Raw genomic sequence first — 21,767 nt, 5'->3', positions numbered from 1 at the left:
AATAAAACCTGGTTGTTTATATTATATACCTTCATAAGTTTGGAAACATCCCATATGCAGATCTTTCCTCGTTTTGTTGCAGCAGCTAGAAAATGAGGGCAACTTCCAGATCCAAAGCAGGCTATTCTGTCAGTGCCATCCGTGCAGGGAAATTGTGCTGGACTTGTTGCCAGTGTGACTGAAAGAGGTACATTCTGAGTGTGCTCACCCTTGACAAATGGGCAGTTTGGGGAATGTCTCTCATGTTCAGACCTTTCCATATTAAAAACAAACATAGCAAACACTGATTTCTTACTGTGAAAAATAAACACATCACATACAAACTCAGCCCTTGAAGTGTTGGGCTGAAGGTACTAAGACAACTTCCATTGCTGTTTCTCAATAGCAGACAGTATTAAAGCCTCTGATCACTTAATAGATATTCATATTAAAATAGAGGAATCTACACACAGTGCTCTAAATATAATCAGTCCATTTAAAAAAAATTGTGCTATAGGCAATAGTACATCAGAACCTCGTGAAGAAAAGTGTAGATTAAATTCTACAGAAGGTACATTAGAATTCCAATGTTATAATAAGTAACCTTAAGATGAAACAATGTCCTCTCTTTAGTTCTACATCCATACTTACAAAAGTCAAAATTAAAAACAGTCCTAAATGACTTATTAACTAACAAGCAGCAAAAACCCTTTCTAATCTAAATACGTATACCCAAGGCAGAAAAAACAGGAAAGAGCAATTACACTACCACAAAATGTCAGGAAACTAATAAGGTAAAAGAGGAGACAAGGACCATGAAGATAACATTACAAAGGAAAGTTTCCAGCAAGTCAGGAATCTGATGTGTTCAAACAATGATTTTAAACTACCAAATAATGAAGACAAAAAGTATATTAAGAACAATTATAAATTCAATTAACGTCTGGCATTTCCGTCACAATGCAAAATTTTAGCTGATTCAGGAAATTAACAACGAATCTTGCAAAGATCACCTAGAAGGCAGAAACGCACTGTGTAGCCGTTGCAGTTTAAGAACTTATAAAGAGATGTTCTAGTCACAATTATACAGAGACTGAGCTTAGACCCTTGCAAAGAAATGTTGCCTGTCATTTTTGTCATGGAACAATTTGACAGGAAATAGCAAACCAGAATTAAGAAATAAAACTACAATTTCTTAAGTTCAGTACTATACAGAAATTTGATATAGTAACAGGGAATTATTTTGTGATTTGTCCCGTGGAATTATTCTGTAAATCCATTCTTGTCGGTGACACTCCCTAAACTCACCAGAAATCCTATGGAGACAATGCTGATCTTTGTCCTACCAAGATTTCTACCTCTTCAGCACAAAATTAGTCTACTCTAAACATCACTAAACTTACCAGGGTTCATCTGTAGGTTCCCAACATACCAAACACACACTACAGGTAAAGCACATAGCTCTGTCATCTCCTGATGAAGCAGGCTATGAAAAAAAAAAAGAAAACACACTTGAAATTTATATAGCTATATAGTATAGAACACTAACTAGGTGATCAAGTCCTCTCCTTCTTCTAGCAGCATAGCAAAGCATCACATCAAACATATAAAAGGAGACAAACTACATACTATCAAGCAGCAGTATTCCACATTAAAAAAAAAAAAGATATACAACATTACTCTAGAAGATATTCAGAAGCAACACCTGTGCAAGTCACTGGATAAACCCCACGGATAGAGCAGAACTCCACGCTATGCTATGACTTTTTTACTTTGGGAAAAGCTTAAAAGGTTTAAGAAGTTTAGAATCTCAACAGAATAACTTGTACATCTGCACGTTTGGAAAAAACACAGGTTAAACAAATATTTCCTATTATGCCTTCAATCTTCTGGAATATAAAGGATTCTATAGTACCCCTCTGCAAAGAAGAGTTGTTACTGGCTGAAGTGAAAGAAGAAGGAAATTTTCCTTAAAAATTAGCATTTTCAAAACTACACTTCAAAAACCACACTAAGAGATGCTTGGGAATATGCAGATGCAATTCTAACACATGAATGCCCCGCATTTCTCCTCCTGAACCAGCTTAAGGAATCCTCCCAAATCTTATCCATTTGTACCTCTCTTTGTATGTCTCTTTGCAGTTGACATAATGAGGCAGACAATACTGATGTCAATGATACCTGCTGCCCAGTCATTATTATGTAAACCTATACTATAAATATTTTTTTATAGTAGAAATAATTTCAGAGAAAGAAAAATGGAAATAAACAAAAGTAGTAGAATAAAATGTTGAGGTTGTACTTATTCACTAAGATTAATAAACTAGTAATGTGATGTAGGACCACTGTTTGTTACAACACAGTCTAAGTCCCACTAGGAAAGTATGGTTAGAGTAATCTGATGTCAAACTTATTGCTTATTTGCTTTACTTATAAAAAGTAAGGATATTTACTCCACAACCTAACAAGGAGAAAGAGAGACTTTATGTAACAATCAACTTCATCTTTATTCCTGTTGTTTATCTTGGACCAATTTGATACTTAAGTGTTTTACACGATAAAGTTCAGAACAGTATTTGCTGCAATCAGTACAAAAAGAAAAAGCAGCAGCCTCAAGACATGGAAAAACCCTGAAAATTTAAAAAAGAAAAGACACAAACTTTTGTCATGGTTTTTTCATCATTTGAAGGAATCCACTTAGAAAAATATATTTTCCCCCCACCTCTCCAAACCTTCACATAGGGGACAAATGCTAAGAACAACTAAACTTTTTACCTGGTGATAGAACCCAGCTTGAGCCATAGGATCTGGCTGTGCCCACCTATAACCCACGTGAGGCCATGAAGTGAACGTCTCCCGTCTGTTAGCTTCACTATACATCAAAGACCTAGAAAGGTGAAAAATTCTACATTACCCCAAACTGCCACTTAGAATTAAAAAAGCAAAGTATTTTTGATATATTTTCAATGCTTTAGAAACAATAAGAAATACTACAGATAATTTTAAATATAATTTTTCTATAACTATAATTAACAATTACTGAAAACTAATAAAGTTCTCTCACTTCAGTGCCTAAAGTACATCCTCAACAGAAGAGCAAAAGCAATACAACAACCTACACGCCTTAAAAGCAAGATTAATAAAATAGACCAAATAGTCTCTGTGGAAGCTTAACTGAGAAAAGCATTAGATATCCAAAGCTACTCTGCATTTAGAGATGATGCAGAATCTAGCCCAACAGAATTGCTAGAGTTTGGTGAGGTTTTTTTTAGCATGACAACTATTGTAAAATTTTGGGTTTATTAGCTGAACAGATATGAATATGCATATTTTAAAAAAACTCCAAAATGATACTTAAGGCTTAACTGAATACATGGTACAACCTGCCCCAACATCTGTCATTCACTGCATACTATAACATAGAAAAACTATAAACTAAATAACAAAATATAAACTCCTCTGCAATTCAACATATACAAAGAAAAGAAGCTCCTCTCTTCAACCTTCTCTCAGTGCATGCCCCTCATCTGAAGTAGTACAAAAGAAACAACTATCAGCTTTTCTGTTTTCTTGCCAGAAGTTTGTTCTCTGGTATCATCCCAAGAACTAGTGCTACTAGAAGGAAAAGTATCTCACTTCTTGTTTCTGTCCCACAGTATCAGGAGTTCTTTTGCTGTCGTATAAAAGAAGGGATATATTAAACATTTCCTACCAAGTAAGTAAACTATTCTTGCAGCATCCACATAAGGGCTCACTTAACTTGACATTATACCAGCTTAAGAGACAGATTTGAGTGCTCTAATAAAAAATACAATAGAGATACAGGTAGACCTGGAGGCTTAGGGAGGGGAAGTAAGAGATTAAATCAATTTTATTAAATTACATGAGCTGTAAGAAACTAATATTTGTATAGAAACTTTCAAGAAGGAAATAATATATAGACTTAGACGATTTATCAGTATTCTAACTAGGCTTGGCTTATGAAAGTTAAAATAATGAGTTACTTGCTTACACATCATCACTTTGATCAGTGACTGACCCCAGTCTGATCCCAAACACACAGCAGGTGACTAGAGAGTACCGAAGTAGCACGTAGATACTCTACAAAGGTAACAACTTCCTAAACTTCTAAAACACAAAACATAGGCATAACTTTCAAGTATGAAGGAAAAGGAATTGACTTCATGATACAGTATACAGTGTGTATACTCTATCCATGTTTGCAAACGCAGCACTTATTTTTCTTTCAAAAGAGTTATATGCACACTCCTAAAGCTATGCATTTTCTTAACATCTCAACAGTGCAGCCTCAGTAAGGTTTCAGTACTAGGTTGAGTAAAGACAGTAATTTATGTAACTACTCATACGCGTACGACAGTTCAGATAAAGCCCATAATCAGACATGATCAACAGTAAAGCCTGAGTGAACATATCACATTAATGCACTTCAATACCACCTAGGGATCTATATATTTAGGGCTGATATCATTACGTTTCTGAAAGTGTATGTTTGGCTTTAGAGCAAATTAAATTCAGTTTGCCTGCTATTACAGTCAGAATCCAAACAAAACAATCTTTTGGCACCCATAAAGGTTTCTCCAAGTTGAGTGATATGTACAGTGTGTTGTGCATTAAGCAGCTGATTCGCGATATGTGCAAGAGCAAGTAACTACAAAATAGGACCTCCTTTAGCAAATCAAATAATCTAAAAGCTAATTCTGATGCAAAAAAGGGGTCAAATTCATCACTTATTTATATACCTGTCCACAGATCGACCAGGTCCAACACCAAGTTCTGGGCGTGCGCTGGGTAAGAGGTAAGATAACCTATCCATCACAGAGGATGCTACAGGTAAGGCAGCAATATTTTGATTTATCTTCTTGAGTTCATTTACAATGGCACTGGCGACAGACTTCAAAACATGATGAGGAAGGTGGAACGTAACTGTTGCCCACTAAATTAAGAAAAAAAGTGCCTAGTTTATATTTTAAAATTGTAACATCTAAATACAAATAGATCATGAAAGCAAAAATAAATGTACATCCTGCACCCTCTCTTGACTTCAAGAAATGATACAAGAAGAGACAGACAAAAGCAACATAGACATAATGCAAGTCAGTAGCTTCATTTTTTAAGCTCAGTTGGGTTTATCAGCAAGAAACTAACCTCATTTGCTCTTTCAACAAGTAAAGCTTCACACAGAAGAACTAAGGAACACATTATACATTCCATCCTCTTCAAACAAAATACACCACAGTAGGTCAAGAATTTTGCATGCATCAATAATGGTAGCCAAGGAAATTAGACTTCGGAATCCATGTTAGATAGTACATAAAGAAATTCTCACCTTTGCAACTTTATGATTTGCTGCTGTTTCATGTGAGGTATTTTTTAAACCATCCTTCAGTTGTGTGATGAATAAGTCATATCCCTCTGTGCTAGAAACATCTACTTTCTCTATGCAAGCAGATAACAGCTGCTGAGCCTGAAATGCAGATGTGCAAGAGAAGTCAGCATCCATGCTGAATAACTACAGACAAAAATTACACCTGTTTAATTACTCCAGGAAATGTAATTTGTCCTACCCTACTTTATCGTATAATATACCAGCATAATTACCACAAAAGACCCAGAGCTGAGTAAGCAGACTCAAAATTTCCTTTGTAGGTCAATCAACGGATAAACTTTGGCAGTTTAATAGTGACAGTAATTACTACAAGTTCCCTGAAAGGCAATATTACCAAATATTAAACAAATCAGTCATATAAACAAGTAAAAAAGAATATATATTAAAGCCAAGCAGAAAGGTGACATCTGTTACTCAATGCTTCTCCTTCAAAAGGATTTCTTCAGCTTTAGGGACAAAAAGCAAGAGCAAGAATAAAGTCTTGACATTTTTCTGACTAGCTTTGCATTTTAAAAAAAGTGGACAATAATAAGAAAAACAACGTTGCAACAAAGTTAGAGATGAATTACTTAAAACAGTGCTATGACAAATGTGAAAAATGAAGCAGAAAAAAACAGGCTAGTTCAGAATCTAGAAATTCTTAAAGACTCAGAAATAATACGTCTAGAAAAGACAACTACAAATATCCATTTATAGACTTTTTTTCTTCCAAGTCCCATCTGTTTCTAACTTGTCCATCTTATCTGTCAACATTAAGTTGGGAGACAGATTTAAAAGTACTCTTTATATGCAAAGCACAGAGTATTCTACATCTGTTGTTAGGTGGGCTAACATCTGAAAAATGTTATACGAAATCTTGCAGATTACAAACACAGAGAAGTATTTCCAAAGGGTAATGGCCAGCCAGTCCTTTAAACAGCTACAAACTGCTCCAAACAGAATGGGCACTTTGTTACATCCTTGGGCAGTTCAAAGGAAGAGAGACAAAATAAGGCAAATCAGCCCCTTAGCTAAGGCTGTGTTCGTTTCTCATATTTCAATAAAAAGACAATTACAATTCTTGTGGCATCTTGTACTTCAACTCTCTTGCAGATGACAGAAAAGACTGTGGAAGATCATAAAATTTACAGTGTTCTATAGGGAAGTAAAAACAGCAGAGAGGCTGCATCATAACTTGTAAATGCTGCTGATCAGAAATGAATAAAGATGCACAGCATTACCAGCAGATCATATAAAAAGACCACTTAATTTAAGTGCAAAAGTTGGCAGAGAAGTTCTAGAGACAAACCAAAAATAAAGTCTGTTGACCTCGCTATGATGAAAGAGGTGGACTGATGTTTTTGTATGATATTTGCTTAATATTTACTAAAACTTTTCTGAGACCTTTCTCCTCCCTAAAACTAGAAGTAAGAACTGGAAATTGCTAATGGTCTTCCTTCCACCTCATTGATTTGGCCATGAACTCCTCCAATCTGTTCCTACTGTACTGCAAATATTTTCCAACTTCTGTTCTACAGGAATGACCTTTACAGAGAAGCATTCTATTTTCACCTTGAAATAAGGATCTGTAAACTTTTTAGAACCAAAGAATTTTTAGCTAAAACTGACACACAACACTGGTTGTATTAAACCACGTGAGAATGCAAACCAGTGACAGCAAAACTTTCATGAAAGTAAATGGTGACCTCTGTCAGTCTTTCCACACTCAGCCACACATGCCAAGATTTTTGTAGTTACCCATAAAGGCTGTAAAAATTATGCCACTGGCAGAAAGCCTGAAGAATCTGAAAAGCTCCTTTTGGAGACCTCTACGTAGCAACTTTTTACTACTGTTAGTTCTACTCATGACAAGTAGTTAAAAACCTCATAGATTCTTGGTTCATAATAAGCACTTATTAATCAGTACTCCATGAGCACATAAATATTTTAAATCGATGCTCAGGATAAGTTTTTGTTGGTGGTGGACCATTCAATATAAATTTATTTTTCACAGATATGAGTGGCAAGTGCTTTTTTCTCAGAATGCTTTAAAGACTCAGAATGTGGATCTAGTAGTCCAGCTTTGGTTTTGTGACTGTAAGCAGTGTTTGAAATATTACCATTAGGAGATGTTCTATGCTTTGGGTTGGAAGGGACCTTAAAGATCATCCCGCTCCAATCCCCCTGCCATGGGAAAGGACACTTCACACCAGATGAAGTTGCTCAAAGCCTCATCCAGCCTGGCCTTGAACACATCCACAGCTTCCCTGGGCAACCTGTGCCAGTGCCTCACCACTCTCATAGGAAGAATTTCTTCCCAATATCTAATCTAAATATTCCCCATTCAAATTTAAAGACATTCCCCTTCATCCTGTCACTACATGCCCTTGTAGAAAATTCCTCCCTGGCTTTCTTGTAGGCCCCCTTCAGGTACTGGAAGGCCACTATACGGTCTCCTCAGAGCCTTCCCTTCTCCAGGCTGAACAACTCCAACTCAACTTTTGCCAAACAAATAATTAATCTCACTTGTAATTAAAACTGGGTCTATTACTTCATGACCACTACTAAGGTGGGGGCTACTTTCCTCCCCACCAAGTGCCTTAGAACAGAAGAAATTGTTAGCTATCTGGTATTAGGCAACATTTGAAAATAAGAATGTAGGTGACACATCACCAGGTGAATGCTATGCTAGGTGAAAGTAAGACAATGCAACAAAATAGTAAGTGTTACATTCTTGGCAAAAATGATTATAAACAGAGAGGTGATACTGAAAGCTTGGTTATAATGTCTCGAACCAGGAGGAATCCTGCTGCAGCTGTGGTAGTCCAAACACAAAAGGGAAGCCAGGTTTGCAAGGAAAAAAGTCTTTCATTTGGCCAACTGACCTAGCTAGAAAAGTCAGATTCCAGCATTTATTCTTCACATGTAGAAACACTATATTAGTTTATTTTAATTGTCTTTTACCCTGAAAGTCTGAAACAAAAAAATTCAAGGATGCCTAGCAGCCCAGACTGACTTCTGGAAGTGCATATAGATTCCATACGTAAGTGCTGACAGACCTCTGGAAATGAGCCCTTATTACTGGTCACTAAAACATTTTTTCAGCCGAAATAAAATTCTCTTGATGAGGGAAGCTCTTATTTGTTTGAGATACAGACAACAGCAAAAAGCTGTTTCCCGGCATCAGCTAATAAGCAAGAAACTTTTCCATTCCATGCTGTTAATACCACAGAAGAAACCAAGCATCAAATGCCTGGTTTCAGTATTTCTGTCACTTACTTACATACTCTTCCCTCACTCTCTCCACATCTTACCTCTGTAACTGGCAATTCAAGCTGAACCACGTCCTCTTGTTTTGAAACAGGTGTTTGCAGAGCTGTGTCTAACAGTAAGATGCCATTGAGATCCTTCCTACATCCTACTGCATAATCATCCACAAAGATCACTTTATCCACAGCAGAAATATACTGACATTTCACCCGTCCACCTGGTTTAGCTATAAAGACAAAAACCAAGATACAATTAGAAAACAGCTTTTATAGAAGACCTTTAATACTGTTCCAGAAAGTAACGTAACACTTCAGCAAAATCTTTACTTCTTGTAAAATAAATGATAAAACCCAATCTTTTCAGCTACTACAACTTTCCCCAAACTTTTGTATTTCCTATGTTAAAGAAAAAAAAAATCCCAAATCTAAACATCCCATCAACAACTACAACCATTTTACTCTTACAATGGAAGACATCATTCAAATCCTGCTCCTACCAGGAGGCCTAAACTGCTGTTTTCAGGCTTAATGTAGATGGCTGATGTACTTTAAATTAAGACAAAATTTCTAAACTACCATTAAGGCTGACTAACACCATTTCACCAAGCAAATCAAGATTCAAACTTCTGAAAGCTAAGTACAGCATATAACATGCAAATGCTACATGTGCTTCTTGAGACACTAAGGTAGCTTCTTTTCTGCTCAGCCCTGCACTCCTGATGTCAGTAACAGGCTAGTGAAGTTTGTCAAGGGTGGAGGACGACTGTCAGCAGATAAACAAAAAAAAGCTGTGGCAATGGATATTATCCTCAGAAATGTTTAATGTTACTTGACATTATTACATGTCTAAGGCTGGATAGATTGTAAAACTAAATCCATGTAATAGGCTGTTAATTAATGCAATTTGCCTTCTACATGGAAAGTGTAAGCTGTTGCCACATTCTGTATGTACGTTGTAAGTACATGGACACGTCATCCGAAGATCAAAGCTGAAATCGTCGCATCGTCAACATAGATCTCAACTTGCTGCACAGGAACAAGTTTCATTAAACTTTGCATTAATCAAGTCCCATCCCTCTTCTCCTCTTTCCTCAGACACTGGATACTGTTTCTATTATGAATAATTAAAAAAAAATAAAATCACAATTTAGGTAGCTAGCACACAGATGAAGCATCCAGGTAAAGACAGCTACATAATTCTGTTGCCTTGTCACTTTGATACAGTCAAATGGAAATGAAAATTTCTCCAAATATAGGGCACATCAATCCAACCACACTGCATTAGTAGCACATTCTCTCAAAAATTCAGGTCAAGAATAGCTGTCAGCTGCCCTTCTCACCAAAATTTTAGAAACAATGACTCATATTCTCTCAAAATATAGGACATACGCCTTTGACTGCATGAAGTATACTGCAATTGTAATCATTGCTATAACAGTCAGAAACACTTCAAGAGCCCTGGAATCACTTGATAGTTGCGAAGTCATTTGTCCTAGCCCAACGAAAAAAGGGTCCTCTGAATGGCAAATCAACTAGCTTCAAACCATTTCTGCCAATACACTGGAGTTCCTCACACAAGACTTTCTACAGACAACACAGCTGCAGGCAAGGAAGCAAGTCATTCTACAGGAAAATAGTTGACAAAAATTCAAATACAAGTTTTAATGTCTTCAAAAGTATCAGTTTGAACAATGTACTGGAAACTCTTATGCAAATAAGAGATAAAATAGAAACCTCAGTAAATTCACATGGTGCTTGCAGCCTATTCAGTGTGTTCCGAGTGATGCGTCATACAGGATGCTCACTTTCTTCTCTCCTCCTCCTTCCCAGAGAAAATGGGAAAAGCAGCTCACCTTTCTGGCACTGCCAACACCGTGAACACTTTCTCGTGCACTTTCCTTACACGCTGCCAAGCACAGGAATATGCTTATTCCCTATGACTAGCAGTTCAGCAGTCTGTAGGAGCTAGACCATTCTTAATTATATTTCTCTAGTGAAGTTAGTCAAACCTCATAGCTAAACCACCAAATGGCTAACAAATATGCTCTGTGTAAGTAGTCCAAATTTTTAGAGGCCAGTGATGCTCACTAATGAGGTAGATAATTTGTCTAATCAACATAATACAGCTGGTCTGTTAAGAAACAAACCAAAAAGTTGCAACTACAGCACAAGAAATATACTACCTAACAGCTGTGATTCTCCCTGTGCTGGTTAATATTTTGGTTGGTTACATTGACAGACTGACTTTGGCCACAATATCTCTAGAAAGTTATTTACAGTTCAAAAGTTTCACATAGAGTCACCTTATGGCTTAAGCCAGATCATCAAAACCCAACCGTTGTTCCCCTTTTAAACCCAATTCCTTCAGCTGTAATTTATTTTTGGTGGTGGAAAGAGAAATAGTCATACAAACTTTAACAATTTTGCTTTTCAATCTTGGGACAAGTGGATGGTAGCTTTTCCCAGTATGTCCGGCTTATCTGTCTAAGACTGAAAAAAAAACAACTCACAAAAGTCATTAAGTCTTTTGTCAGTTCCTGTAAGGAAACCTGGCAGGCTGCTGGCATGCTAGAATTGCAAGCTCAGGAGCATACTACATTATGGTATCTCACCTCTGATAACCTTAGAACTAGCAATATGAAGACTTAAAAGCTTATAAACATCAGATTGCAGAAATGAAGAATTTGAGAAAAGGAACATTCGCCCTCTGCCTTCTTTGTTTTGAACAGTATAGAACAAGAAATCAGCAATTTCCTGTAATCAAAATCTGACCTACAAAAAAATATTACAGAAAACAAACTTGTTTAGAGAACGCATGACAGTCTAAGCAGCATCTATTGCGCCCTCTCGTCTGCAGACATTAAGATGAACCAAACTAATTAGAGAATTAGCCTTCCATTTCAACTAGCATAAGAATGAAAAAACTTGCCTCCATTTCTCCGGTATAGATAAGCTTTAAAGCTTTGAGGTTGAAGCTAAGAGAAAGTGGCTGTCACTTGAATATGCATAGCCACCACTATGAAAAGATGTAGGTTAATGTCAGTAGTAACACCTTTGATCTTTCCTAGTAATGGAAAAAAAGTTAATTCACCTTGAAAAGTGCTACCCAGAAGTGGCATTAAAACATATCATCAAGTCAGTAACTCTCTTGACAGGAAGCTTCCAATGACAGCAGGCAAAAAAAATGCAAGCAGTTTCTAAATTAGAGTAAACAAACACTTATCTGCAGCTATAAAGTGAGAGTGGTAAATACATGCATTATAGCACTAATTCCATAATGCTAAGATCCAAGACCAATCAAATGTCTAAAGGGACATCCATAAATGCAACTACATTATGTGCACTGATACCAGTTTTTGCACTTCCAATTTAAACCAGACTATCCAAACAATATCTCAGTGCTCATTTAAAGGTATTGCAATCATGGGAAGCTAAATGTATAAAGTTTCAGGAGATCAAAAGTCCCATCTATTGTATTAACTTTGTACCATTAAATCTGAACATCAAGCTTTCTAAAAAGCAATAATCCAAAATCACAAGAGAAGGGAATAATACAACTGCAGAAGTCCTTAAGATAGTATTAGTGTTAGAATTAAAAATAAAATATTATAAATTTTCCCCTCTCTATTGTGAAATGCGGCTGTAAACCTTCAAGTTAAGGAAATATTATCACTCATGGTACTATGACTTGTGAAATTCTCCTTCTAGAGGTCAGGTCAGCAGAGAGCAGAACTACCCATTAGATACAAAAACGCCTCTTGCCAGATCATTGCTCAGCAACTTCTCACACACTTTCTACATGCATCTGGCATTTAAAAAACCATACAGATCAGTTGTTCTCATTTGTTGCAAGGCAGATGCCTTCCCTATGGCTACCATTTCATCTAATCATAAAACCCACTGAAAAATACAGTTAGCAAGCATAACACCTCATTGCATGCTACCTCAGTAACACAATTCCACCAACACAAGCACATTTGCAGTCTGAGGCAGTTCTACAGTACAAATGAAAAAAAAAAAAAAACCAAAACAACTGCCTAAAGTTGAATGTGGTGTCTTAAGTTGCTATATTTGCAGGTAGCTATTTGACATGGTGGTTATGAGTATCTGAGGACACAGTAACAAGAAGGTGGCTAAGGCATGGCCCAACCAGGGCATGACTGCTCCTCATTACCGAATTTATCAGTTACAGATCCTCTTTTGTTCTTCCTGTTCTGGTCCTCTACATCTTCAGCAGTAAAGTTTTATCTGCCAGGTGCAGCCCCAGCCCTTTATTTCCTCCAAAACACCACCTCAGCAAAGTGCACTGCTGCCACCATTAAGCCACTCCACAGGTCTCTCCCAAAACAAAAGCACACTCAAGACTTGAGGAAAGGATGGAAAGAAATCAATTGGATGAAATCAAGTTCAAGTTGCTATTTTAGACAAATTAAGTAGACGGGCTTAAACCAACTATACACAAGCAATATCTTCTCTTCTAGATTTCACTCTATGCACAAACCTCCATTTGCAACGTCACCTGGAAGAGCAGTCCAAACGACTGAATAAAGTGAAAACACGTTTGGAGCTGGAACAGGAAAGAAAATTAAAAATATTCTCCAAACAGCAAGAATATTAAAAGAGGCAGAAATACCCAACTTAACATTACAAAGTGCCCTATTTGCCAAAACTGGATTTAGTTACTCAAGAAAAAGACCTGTGATGTACAGTTTATCTTTTCCTTTAGCAACAATCAGGAAAGAATTGTTTCAGTATCAGTTTTATTATACGATAGCTGGTTTTAATAACTCTTCTTAGAGTAGAGTAGGAAGATGCATTATCTGGGCCAAAGTAGTGGAGACTGCCACATGAATATTAACTAGATGTGCCTGATCAAGCAACAGCTAACAGAAGCTAACATTAACACTTAAAAGGAACACAATCAAAAACCCACTGAGATCAAGGCAGTTCATGTCTCACTAACTTTGCAGCCACGGCATCCTCTTCCACTCTACCGACTCATACCGAGACTGAATCAGCGGGAAGACACTGATGAGCTCTTTGTGCCCACGCTCTTCATGTTGTTTCAGATCTCTGTGTATCTAACAGTACTGTCACCTTGTATGCTGTACAGAACGCAACTCCTCTCTGAGCCTTATACTATTACATCCGAGAACAAATTATGAAAGACTTCACAAGGTATTCTACAATCTTCCCCACAAATTCAGGTAAATTGTAAGAATTGAAGTCTCTGCCAATTCTCCTGCAAACACCTCACAGAAGATAGTGTATTCCTCATTTTTTTTCTCAAAGCAAAAACTATGTTTAAAAATTTGTGAAAAATATATTTCACAAATTGCAGACAGACAGATTGTACACAATATCCACCCAGAACCAGAGACAGACAAGCAGTACTTCACAGCTCAGTAACAGGAAGTTCCTGTTCTTCAAGAGCAATTCCCATCACAGCATTTCACAACAAAAAGCCTTCGCCAGATGAAATTTTACTACTAGTTCCTCTTTGTCAGTAAAGTGGCTAGAGCATCTGAGTTCACCCATTGGATATCCTGCAGTCTTTTTAACAGGAGAAACCATCTCCAGTTATGGCATTTTTTAAACTCCAAGACTGTTTGGCAGGAAATGGTTTAGCTTCCCACCTCCCCCAGTCTCAATTTTATAAAGAGCTTCCAAAATATCAAGCCGGGAGAAGAGACAAGTTCTCAAAAACAGATGGGTGGGCTACAAGCTAAACGCAAAACTAGCTAGACTGTCATGCTCAAAGTTAGTAGTTAATGATTCAACCTGGCAGCCTGTTATAAGTGGCATTCAACAAAGCTTGATAAGGTTTACTGTCTTCATCAATGGCCTGGACGATGGGATAGACTGCACCTTTAGCTAGGCCTTGGCTGACATCAAATGCACGGCAACCAAGGGCAGCTGATGCATTAAATGGTTGGGCTGCCTTTTAAAAAGATCTCAAAAAAGCCAGAGAAATGGCTTGACACAAACCTTCTGAAGTTCAATAAAGACAAATGCAAGGTCTTACATCTGGTAGGAAATATAACTGCATACATCAACAGAAGTTGAGGACCAACTATCTAGGTGGCAAGTCAACACAAAGAATCTGAGGATCCTGATGGACAGGCTGAACAAGAGGCGGCAATGCATCCTCACAGGAGAAAACTTAGCACACAGGCAGTAAATCAGGGCAAAAGACTACTCTCCTCTACTCATCAATTCTGCGCCCACATCCAGAACACCATGTCCACCATGTCTGGCTTTGGTCCTCCATCTGAGATACTAGCACATAAACAAGAGTCCTATGAAGGGTACTAAGACATCAGAAGGCTGAAGCATATAATGCGTGAAAAAAACACTAAGATAACTGGGCTTGTTTAGTCTGCTGAAAAAAAAGGGTTTAGGTTTAGGAAGAAATCCAACAGCAGTCTTCCATTACAGGAGCAGTATTTCAACAGCTATGTTAGACCACTGAGCTACTGCCCGTCTTTCTCTTTTTGACATTAATTTAAGGAAATACAACCTCAAATGTAGAAGCACCCATACTGGATCACAGGAAAATGCACATAACACAATGTTTTATCCGAGACAGTGGTCCAAAACAAGTAGTTAGTGAAGAATTCAAGAAGGGTGTGTATGCAACAATACTTTCCTGTAACATGCCTAGCCCTTGCTAATTTGTGCTCACGGACCTTCTGAGCCAAAAGTAATTTCTTATATAAATGACCTTTGGTAGGCTGTTCTTCCATTCCACATTCCACAGTTTGTCCACCACTGCCGTAATCCCACAAATATCTAGCAATCACAATGTTCTGTAGCCAGGAGCTCCATATCCTACTGTTTCTCACAGTTACTTCTTTTGATGTCCTCAGCTCTTGTATTAGAAGAGACAACTAACTCCCAATTTACATTTTTCACAGATGCAGAATTTTGCAAACCCCTCTCACTCTCTTACCTTCCTACCATCATCTTTTTCAGGTTAAATACTGTCTCACATACATAAGCCATGCCACACCTTAACCTTCTAGTATAATCTTTCTGAGATGGAAATACCAAAATTGCACACATGAATGCATTGAATGGACTATATTCTCAGTTGGGTTCTCAACAGCTGCTCTAGTAACTGCTTATACGATAACTACTGAGAGTTTAGCTGGTATTTCATATTTTTAGAACAACTCCAAGGTCCCATTCTGGCATTATGAGTCAGTTTGGAGCCTAGTACACCAGCCTCCAACTCCACTAAATTCTTAAGAGCACTTCAAATTAATTAAATGCATTCTCACATTCTCCTAATAACCTCTTCTATGCGGGAGTGCTGAAGTAGAATAGGCTAGATGCATTCACATTTATGTTACATTTAAAAGTGAAACTACTCTTTAGCATGCCTTTTCAAATTCTTTAGAAAAGCTAGCAAAATTGAAGAACATTGTACATTTGAGACCCCTATTTGCAGCATAGGAATATTTGAAGCTGGTGACTACAATTTTAACTTTAGATCTGTCACTGAAAGGAGACATTCACAGAACCACAAGGTTGGAAAGGACCCATTGGATCATCGAGTCCAACCATTCCTAACACTCCCTAAACCATGTCCCTCAGCACTTCATCCACCCGTTCCTTAAACACCTCCAGGGAAGGCGACTCGACCACCTCCCTGGGCAGCCTGTTCCAGTACCCAATGACTCTTACTGTGAAGAATTTTTTTCTGATATCCAACCTGAACCTCCCCTGACGGAGCTTCAGGCCATTCCCTCTTGTCCTGTCCCCTGTCACTTGGGACAAGAGGCCAGCTCCCTCCTCTCCACAACCTCCTTTCAGGTAGTTGTAGAGAGTAATAAGGTCTCCCCTCAGCCTCCTCTTCTCAAGGCTAAACAACCCCAGCTCTCTCAGCCGCTCCTCATAAGACTTGTTCTCCAGCCCCTTCACCAGCTTCGTTGCTCTTCTCTGGACATGCTCCAGAGCCTCAACATCCTTCTTGTGGTGAGGGGTCCAGAACTGAACACAGTATTTGAGGTGCGGTCTCACCAGTGCCGATTACAGAGGGAGAATCACCTCCCTGGACCTGCTGGTGATGCCATTTCTTATACAAGCCAAGATGCCGTTGGCCTTCTTGGCCACCTGGGCACACTGCTGGCTCATGTTCAGTCGGCTGTCAACCAGCACCCCCAGGTCCTTCTCTTCCGTGCAGCTCTCCAGTCATTCTTCCCCCAGTCTGTAGCGCTGCATAGGGTTGTTGTGCCCCAAGTGCAGGACACGGCATTTGGCCTTGTTAAACCTCATCCCATTGGTCTCGGCCCAGCAGTCCAGCCTGTTCAGATCCCTTTGCAGAGCCTCCCTACCCTCCAGCAGATCTTCCTCCCAGCTTAGTGTCATCTGCAAACCTGCGGAGGGTGCACTCAATGCCTTCATCCAGGTCATTGATAAAGACATTGAACAGAGCTGGACCCAGTACTGAGCCCTGAGGAACTCCACTTGTGACTGGTCTCCAGCTGGAGTTAACTCCATTGACCACCACTCTCTGGGCCCGGCCATCCAACCAGTTTTCAACCCAGGAGAGTGTGCGTCCATCCAAGCCAGAGGCTGACAGTTTCCTAAGCAGAATGCTGTGAGAAACTGTGCCAAAGGCTTTACTGAAGTCCAAGAAGACTACATCCACAGCCTTTCCCCCATCCAGTAGTTGAGTGATTTTGTCATAGAAGGTGATCAGGTTAGTATTCAGAAAAGCTAAGTTAAGTCTTGTAAGACTGGTCTCGCCAGGCTCCTTCTATGGATAATGGGAAGCAACTTACTACTCTCCTAACCCTTTCTAACTCTTACCCCAACACCATTCAGTCACTCCATCCTAGTTCTGAGTCCCATCCCTCACCCTCACAGTTCTTCCTTTCCATAAGGAGTTTTTCATTATTGAGCCTCTGTATCCTGTGGCCCAGTAAAACAAATATATCAAACTTCTCCTACAGCTGCCAAAAGCTCAGATGAGAGGTCAGGAGAGGGAAGTGCAGTGGATCAAATAGTTTTTCCTCCACACACTATTCAGTGGACTGAAGAACTGCCAACAGACTGTATGCTATGCAAGCCTTCATTAACCAGCACTTGAGACTGGCTTTGATTTTTCACTAGTGCTACTAATTTTCAAGACTACTTAACTGATGAGAGGAGGGAATTTAAGTCACACATTAAAAAAACTATCAATAAAATACTCACCGAACAGCCCTAGCAAATACCTCAAGAAAATTTTAAATGTAACGGTGTTTACATTTCTATGACAGGCAAGTTATTTTTTCCATAATTTTACACTTTTAACCCAGGCTGTAAAACAAAAGCTGCTTTTTCTCCCTCAGTTTCTGAGCATCACCCTTACCTGCGGAGTGCTCTTTCCTCTAACATACATGCAAATCTTCAAAATAAGAGTTTTTCACAAACCAGACTTCATGTCTATTTTTTGACTAGCAGCGTGCATTGGGGCCTTACCAAATCCTGATGCTCTTCCCAAAGACAAGGCAGCAAAGGAATTGGACCAATACGCAATCCAATATTCAAGTCCACAGAAACCAGAAGCCGCTGCAAGTGTTGGTATCCACATATATTTCACAAATGGAAGAACTGAGGGCAACAGCTGTTCTTTCTTGAACTTAAGCACTCAACTGGTGACTGCAAGCAGCCATTGTAATTAAGAGAACATTAAGTATTTAAAGGATAGCTTTTTAAACAGACAGAGAGCAATAGCAAGGCATCACTTAAGAACCACCAGGAAAGTGAACTGATCCACATGTAAATTTTTTATTTAAAAATAAAAAAAAAATTATGAGCAGCTCCCGCTGCTACTGGAACAGGCGGCACACAACAAGCTATCTCATAACGTGACCTAGGATAGACAACTTTTGAGTTTAGCAGTCTGAGAGTTCACATGGTTGTAAGCCTTATTTCCATCTCCAAGACAGCTTAAGAAGCATTTTTGAAAGACATCACACAGTTCAGGGAGAATTAAAGAACCCTTATAACAGCAAGGATAGACAGCTTTGTTCCCTGATTTGAAAGTAACTTGGAAAGAAAACCGGAAATAACAGATTAAGACGATACAAAAAAAAAAAAATCATAATCATTATTAAAAGCTTGAGAGAAACAATTAAGGTGAATCTTCATTCTAGGGCAAATTTTACTTATAGTCTTGTTTTATAAAACCCTGGATGTTGTATTTCACTGAAGCTCAAGTTATGGTTGCTCAAGTAACAGCAACCACAAAAATACTGTTATAAACAAAAGAACTAAAGACTCAGAAAAGGGGTTCTACTGAGCCAGCTAACATTATGGCAGGCTGCTAGAAATGGCCAATTTTAGGACAGGACGGCACGCGAGACTTAAACCACTGATTAGCACAATGTTCAGAAGAGTAAAAAGATCGGGGCTTCTAAAGATCACCAGGCTGGACAATCCAAACGAAAATGTTCTCCACATTTCCACTACTTGAAATCCAACAGAGATTTACTTGCTTTCTTCCATAACGTTCTTGAAATTATCTAATTGATTGTCTCTATCAGAACAGATTTCTACCAAGTTTCTCCTACATTTTTTATAATACAGTACACAATATGACTAGGACCTCGGCTTAAGGGTTCATCACATAAGCATATTAAAAGCTGTCTTGACCAAAGCTGGATCACAATCAGCACTGAGGTGGAAAATCAATATTTTCCTAAGGATACTTCGTATCAGTGAGAAATACCTTAACTACCTGTGAGATGGAATTGGGCAGCAAGTCAAAGTTCAAATCCATGGTGCAGAGCACAGAATTTCCGCCTTGGATCATTAAGAAGCATTTCAAGATACATCTTCCTGCAAAAGACCTTTTCCAAAGTCCATTTGCGGAAGGCAAGGAAATTTCTTACACTAAAAGCACTACACAACCTCTAATAATACACTGCTATTGCTGTGATGAATCCATCAGTCCAGATATGACTGATCTGTCAATAAAATGAAAAATGTTGTGCTATCTTGCCTGCTAACGTAACATATGCCTGCGTTGCTGTCTGTTGTTACCTCTGGATCCCTGCAATGAACACAGTAATGCAAATACGCCTTTAAATGCATGCGAAGAGCTTTCTATTTTAGCTTCTGCAGAAGATAATTCAGATGTGCTTCCACAGAGCCTGGAAATATCAGTTAATGGCATCTTGACAGGCTGGCAAGATGCATGGCAAGTAAGAAGGTGTATGTGACGTACTCTTAGTAAATGAGCAGAGAAATGGAGGACACAGTGGTCTAGAATCTTTACTGGCACAAAACACTGAATTCATACCTCACAATACTCCTACTCTGTTTTTTCAAGTGCTCAAGGTTTGTCATGAATGACCTTAAGATCACATAAATCAACAGAATGATCTCTTTGAAAAGCATTTTACCCAGATCAGCAGTGCCACCCAAGTACACTCAAATCCAAGGTGGGCTGTAGCACATCACTATATATTTGTTGATATTTCCCATGTGAAGAAAAAGCAAACGAGGAGAAAGTTCTGTATTAACAGCAACAGCCTTCACTACATTTTTTTTGTCTCATAAATTGAACAAATGAAAATAAGAGCCAAGAAGAAACTCACCCCAATTTTGAGGAATAAAGAAGACAACTTGAGTAGTATTATGACATTGAGCTTGAAACTGTTGAAACTGCTGCTGATGCCTGCAAATAATTCAAGCCTAGAACTGGATAGCAGCACATACCAACAGTTTCTTCCTAGAGATTCCAAGAAGTGTACATGCCCTCTGTAACTTCCAAGATGCAAAAGGGAATCTTTTTTTCCCATGTTTTGCTTCCATAAATCACATGGAAAGGAATAATAAAAAAAAAAAAAACCCAAACCAGAACTTGATATCCCTTGATAAGAGTTCCAAGTTTTGATACATTTCTCCATGGTTTGAAATGATTTAGCTGAAGGCAAATAGGACTTCCCAAAAGGGGAATGCTGGCAGACAGACAACGGTGTTGAGCTTGTTGCCACAGGTGAACCTCCTGAGCTGGCACCTATTTTGTTCTAAATTCTTCTGTTGGAGTAACAGCAGCTAAGAGCCTCTGTTGAAAAGGCAGAGCCTGTTTGCCCTACAGGAACTGGTACATATGTACAACGAATAAATCTTTCCCTGTGCAAACCCAGAATTCTGCTTTTTGACCACTGCTAGGGCCTCTATAGTAATTTAGAAGGCTTTAGCTGTGAAAAAATGTGCAGTTTAGCAATAGCTTCAGAGCCTCGTTTGCTACGTCATATTAATCTAGAAACACGTACAGAAACATTCAAGATGGTCACTGTCCACCTGATAGTAGATTTGAGTTTCTTACTGTGTTCCCGGCCAAGCTTCTCTGGGATTTACAGCATTCTCCTAGTTCAAGCAGTTTTCTTATTTAATTTATAAACAGAAAAAACTGATAAATCTAAGATCTCTAGGAACACCAAGAGAGTCACTGGAGGTAAATCTGGAAGTTTATTTCGATTCTTCTGTGGTTTTTCGGCTGCCTTCTTTGGTTTGTCTTTTTTGAAGCAGAGGAAAGGCTCATCCTTAGTGCTGTATTTGGAGATTAATCATTCATGCTTTCAGCTGCCAGTATTCAACTTTAAACTGAAACCACACAAATATTTAAATGAAAACAACGTACTTGATAGACTTGTGTGACAGATTCAAAACTAGTCCTGACTAACCACTACTAGCAAACACACATAAATGCATAATATTCAGTAATCAGAACTGTCCTTGCACTCCCAGTCTGGCTCTCTGAAATGCATGCAACAAGCCTAGTAGAATAAAAAGGACAACCTCATGACCAGGTAAGACAGAGATTAATGTTAAAGGATCACCCGATTTTCCCCTTACCAATGATAGTCTCATTTACTGCAATGCTCTGAGCCGCAGCAAATGACCACCTGACCCACCTGAATAGGCCTGCAGTGCCCATACATGAAACAGATTAGAAATGACCACATACTTTCAAGAAACCGATATGACAAAGATTCAGTGGGGTATAATAACAATCACAATCCCCACTGGATTCCTACAGTTTGGGCTCAAGAGGAGCAATCCCTGGATTGTCACACACAACAGACCAATGATGTTCACAAAAGAAACTGAAGCACACAGACCAGAGATCA

The 21,767-nt window shown here is 38.5% G+C and overlaps 1 protein-coding gene across 5 annotated transcripts in view; it reads right to left on the bottom strand.

Moving 5' to 3' along the window:
* The window catches only part of BIRC6 (baculoviral IAP repeat containing 6), a 180,825-nt gene that overhangs the window by 155,756 nt on the left and 3,302 nt on the right, over positions 1 to 21,767 (bottom strand). For all 5 annotated transcript variants that reach the window (XM_054063213.1, XM_009570787.2, XM_054063212.1 and 2 more), the window contains exons 2-7: positions 8,680 to 8,861; positions 5,327 to 5,464; positions 4,740 to 4,933; positions 2,755 to 2,866; positions 1,383 to 1,465; positions 30 to 252 (exon numbers count right to left, since the gene is read on the bottom strand). In XM_054063213.1, the coding sequence (XP_053919188.1) occupies positions 30 to 252; positions 1,383 to 1,465; positions 2,755 to 2,866; positions 4,740 to 4,933; positions 5,327 to 5,464; positions 8,680 to 8,861 (932 nt within the window). The remainder of the gene's footprint in view (positions 1 to 29; positions 253 to 1,382; positions 1,466 to 2,754; positions 2,867 to 4,739; positions 4,934 to 5,326; positions 5,465 to 8,679; positions 8,862 to 21,767) is intronic.

This window comes from Cuculus canorus, chromosome 3 (genome assembly GCF_017976375.1).
Source record: "Cuculus canorus isolate bCucCan1 chromosome 3, bCucCan1.pri, whole genome shotgun sequence".
Classification (NCBI taxonomy): Eukaryota; Metazoa; Chordata; class Aves; order Cuculiformes; family Cuculidae; genus Cuculus; species Cuculus canorus.
This window is presented reverse-complemented; position numbering and strand designations above follow the sequence as displayed.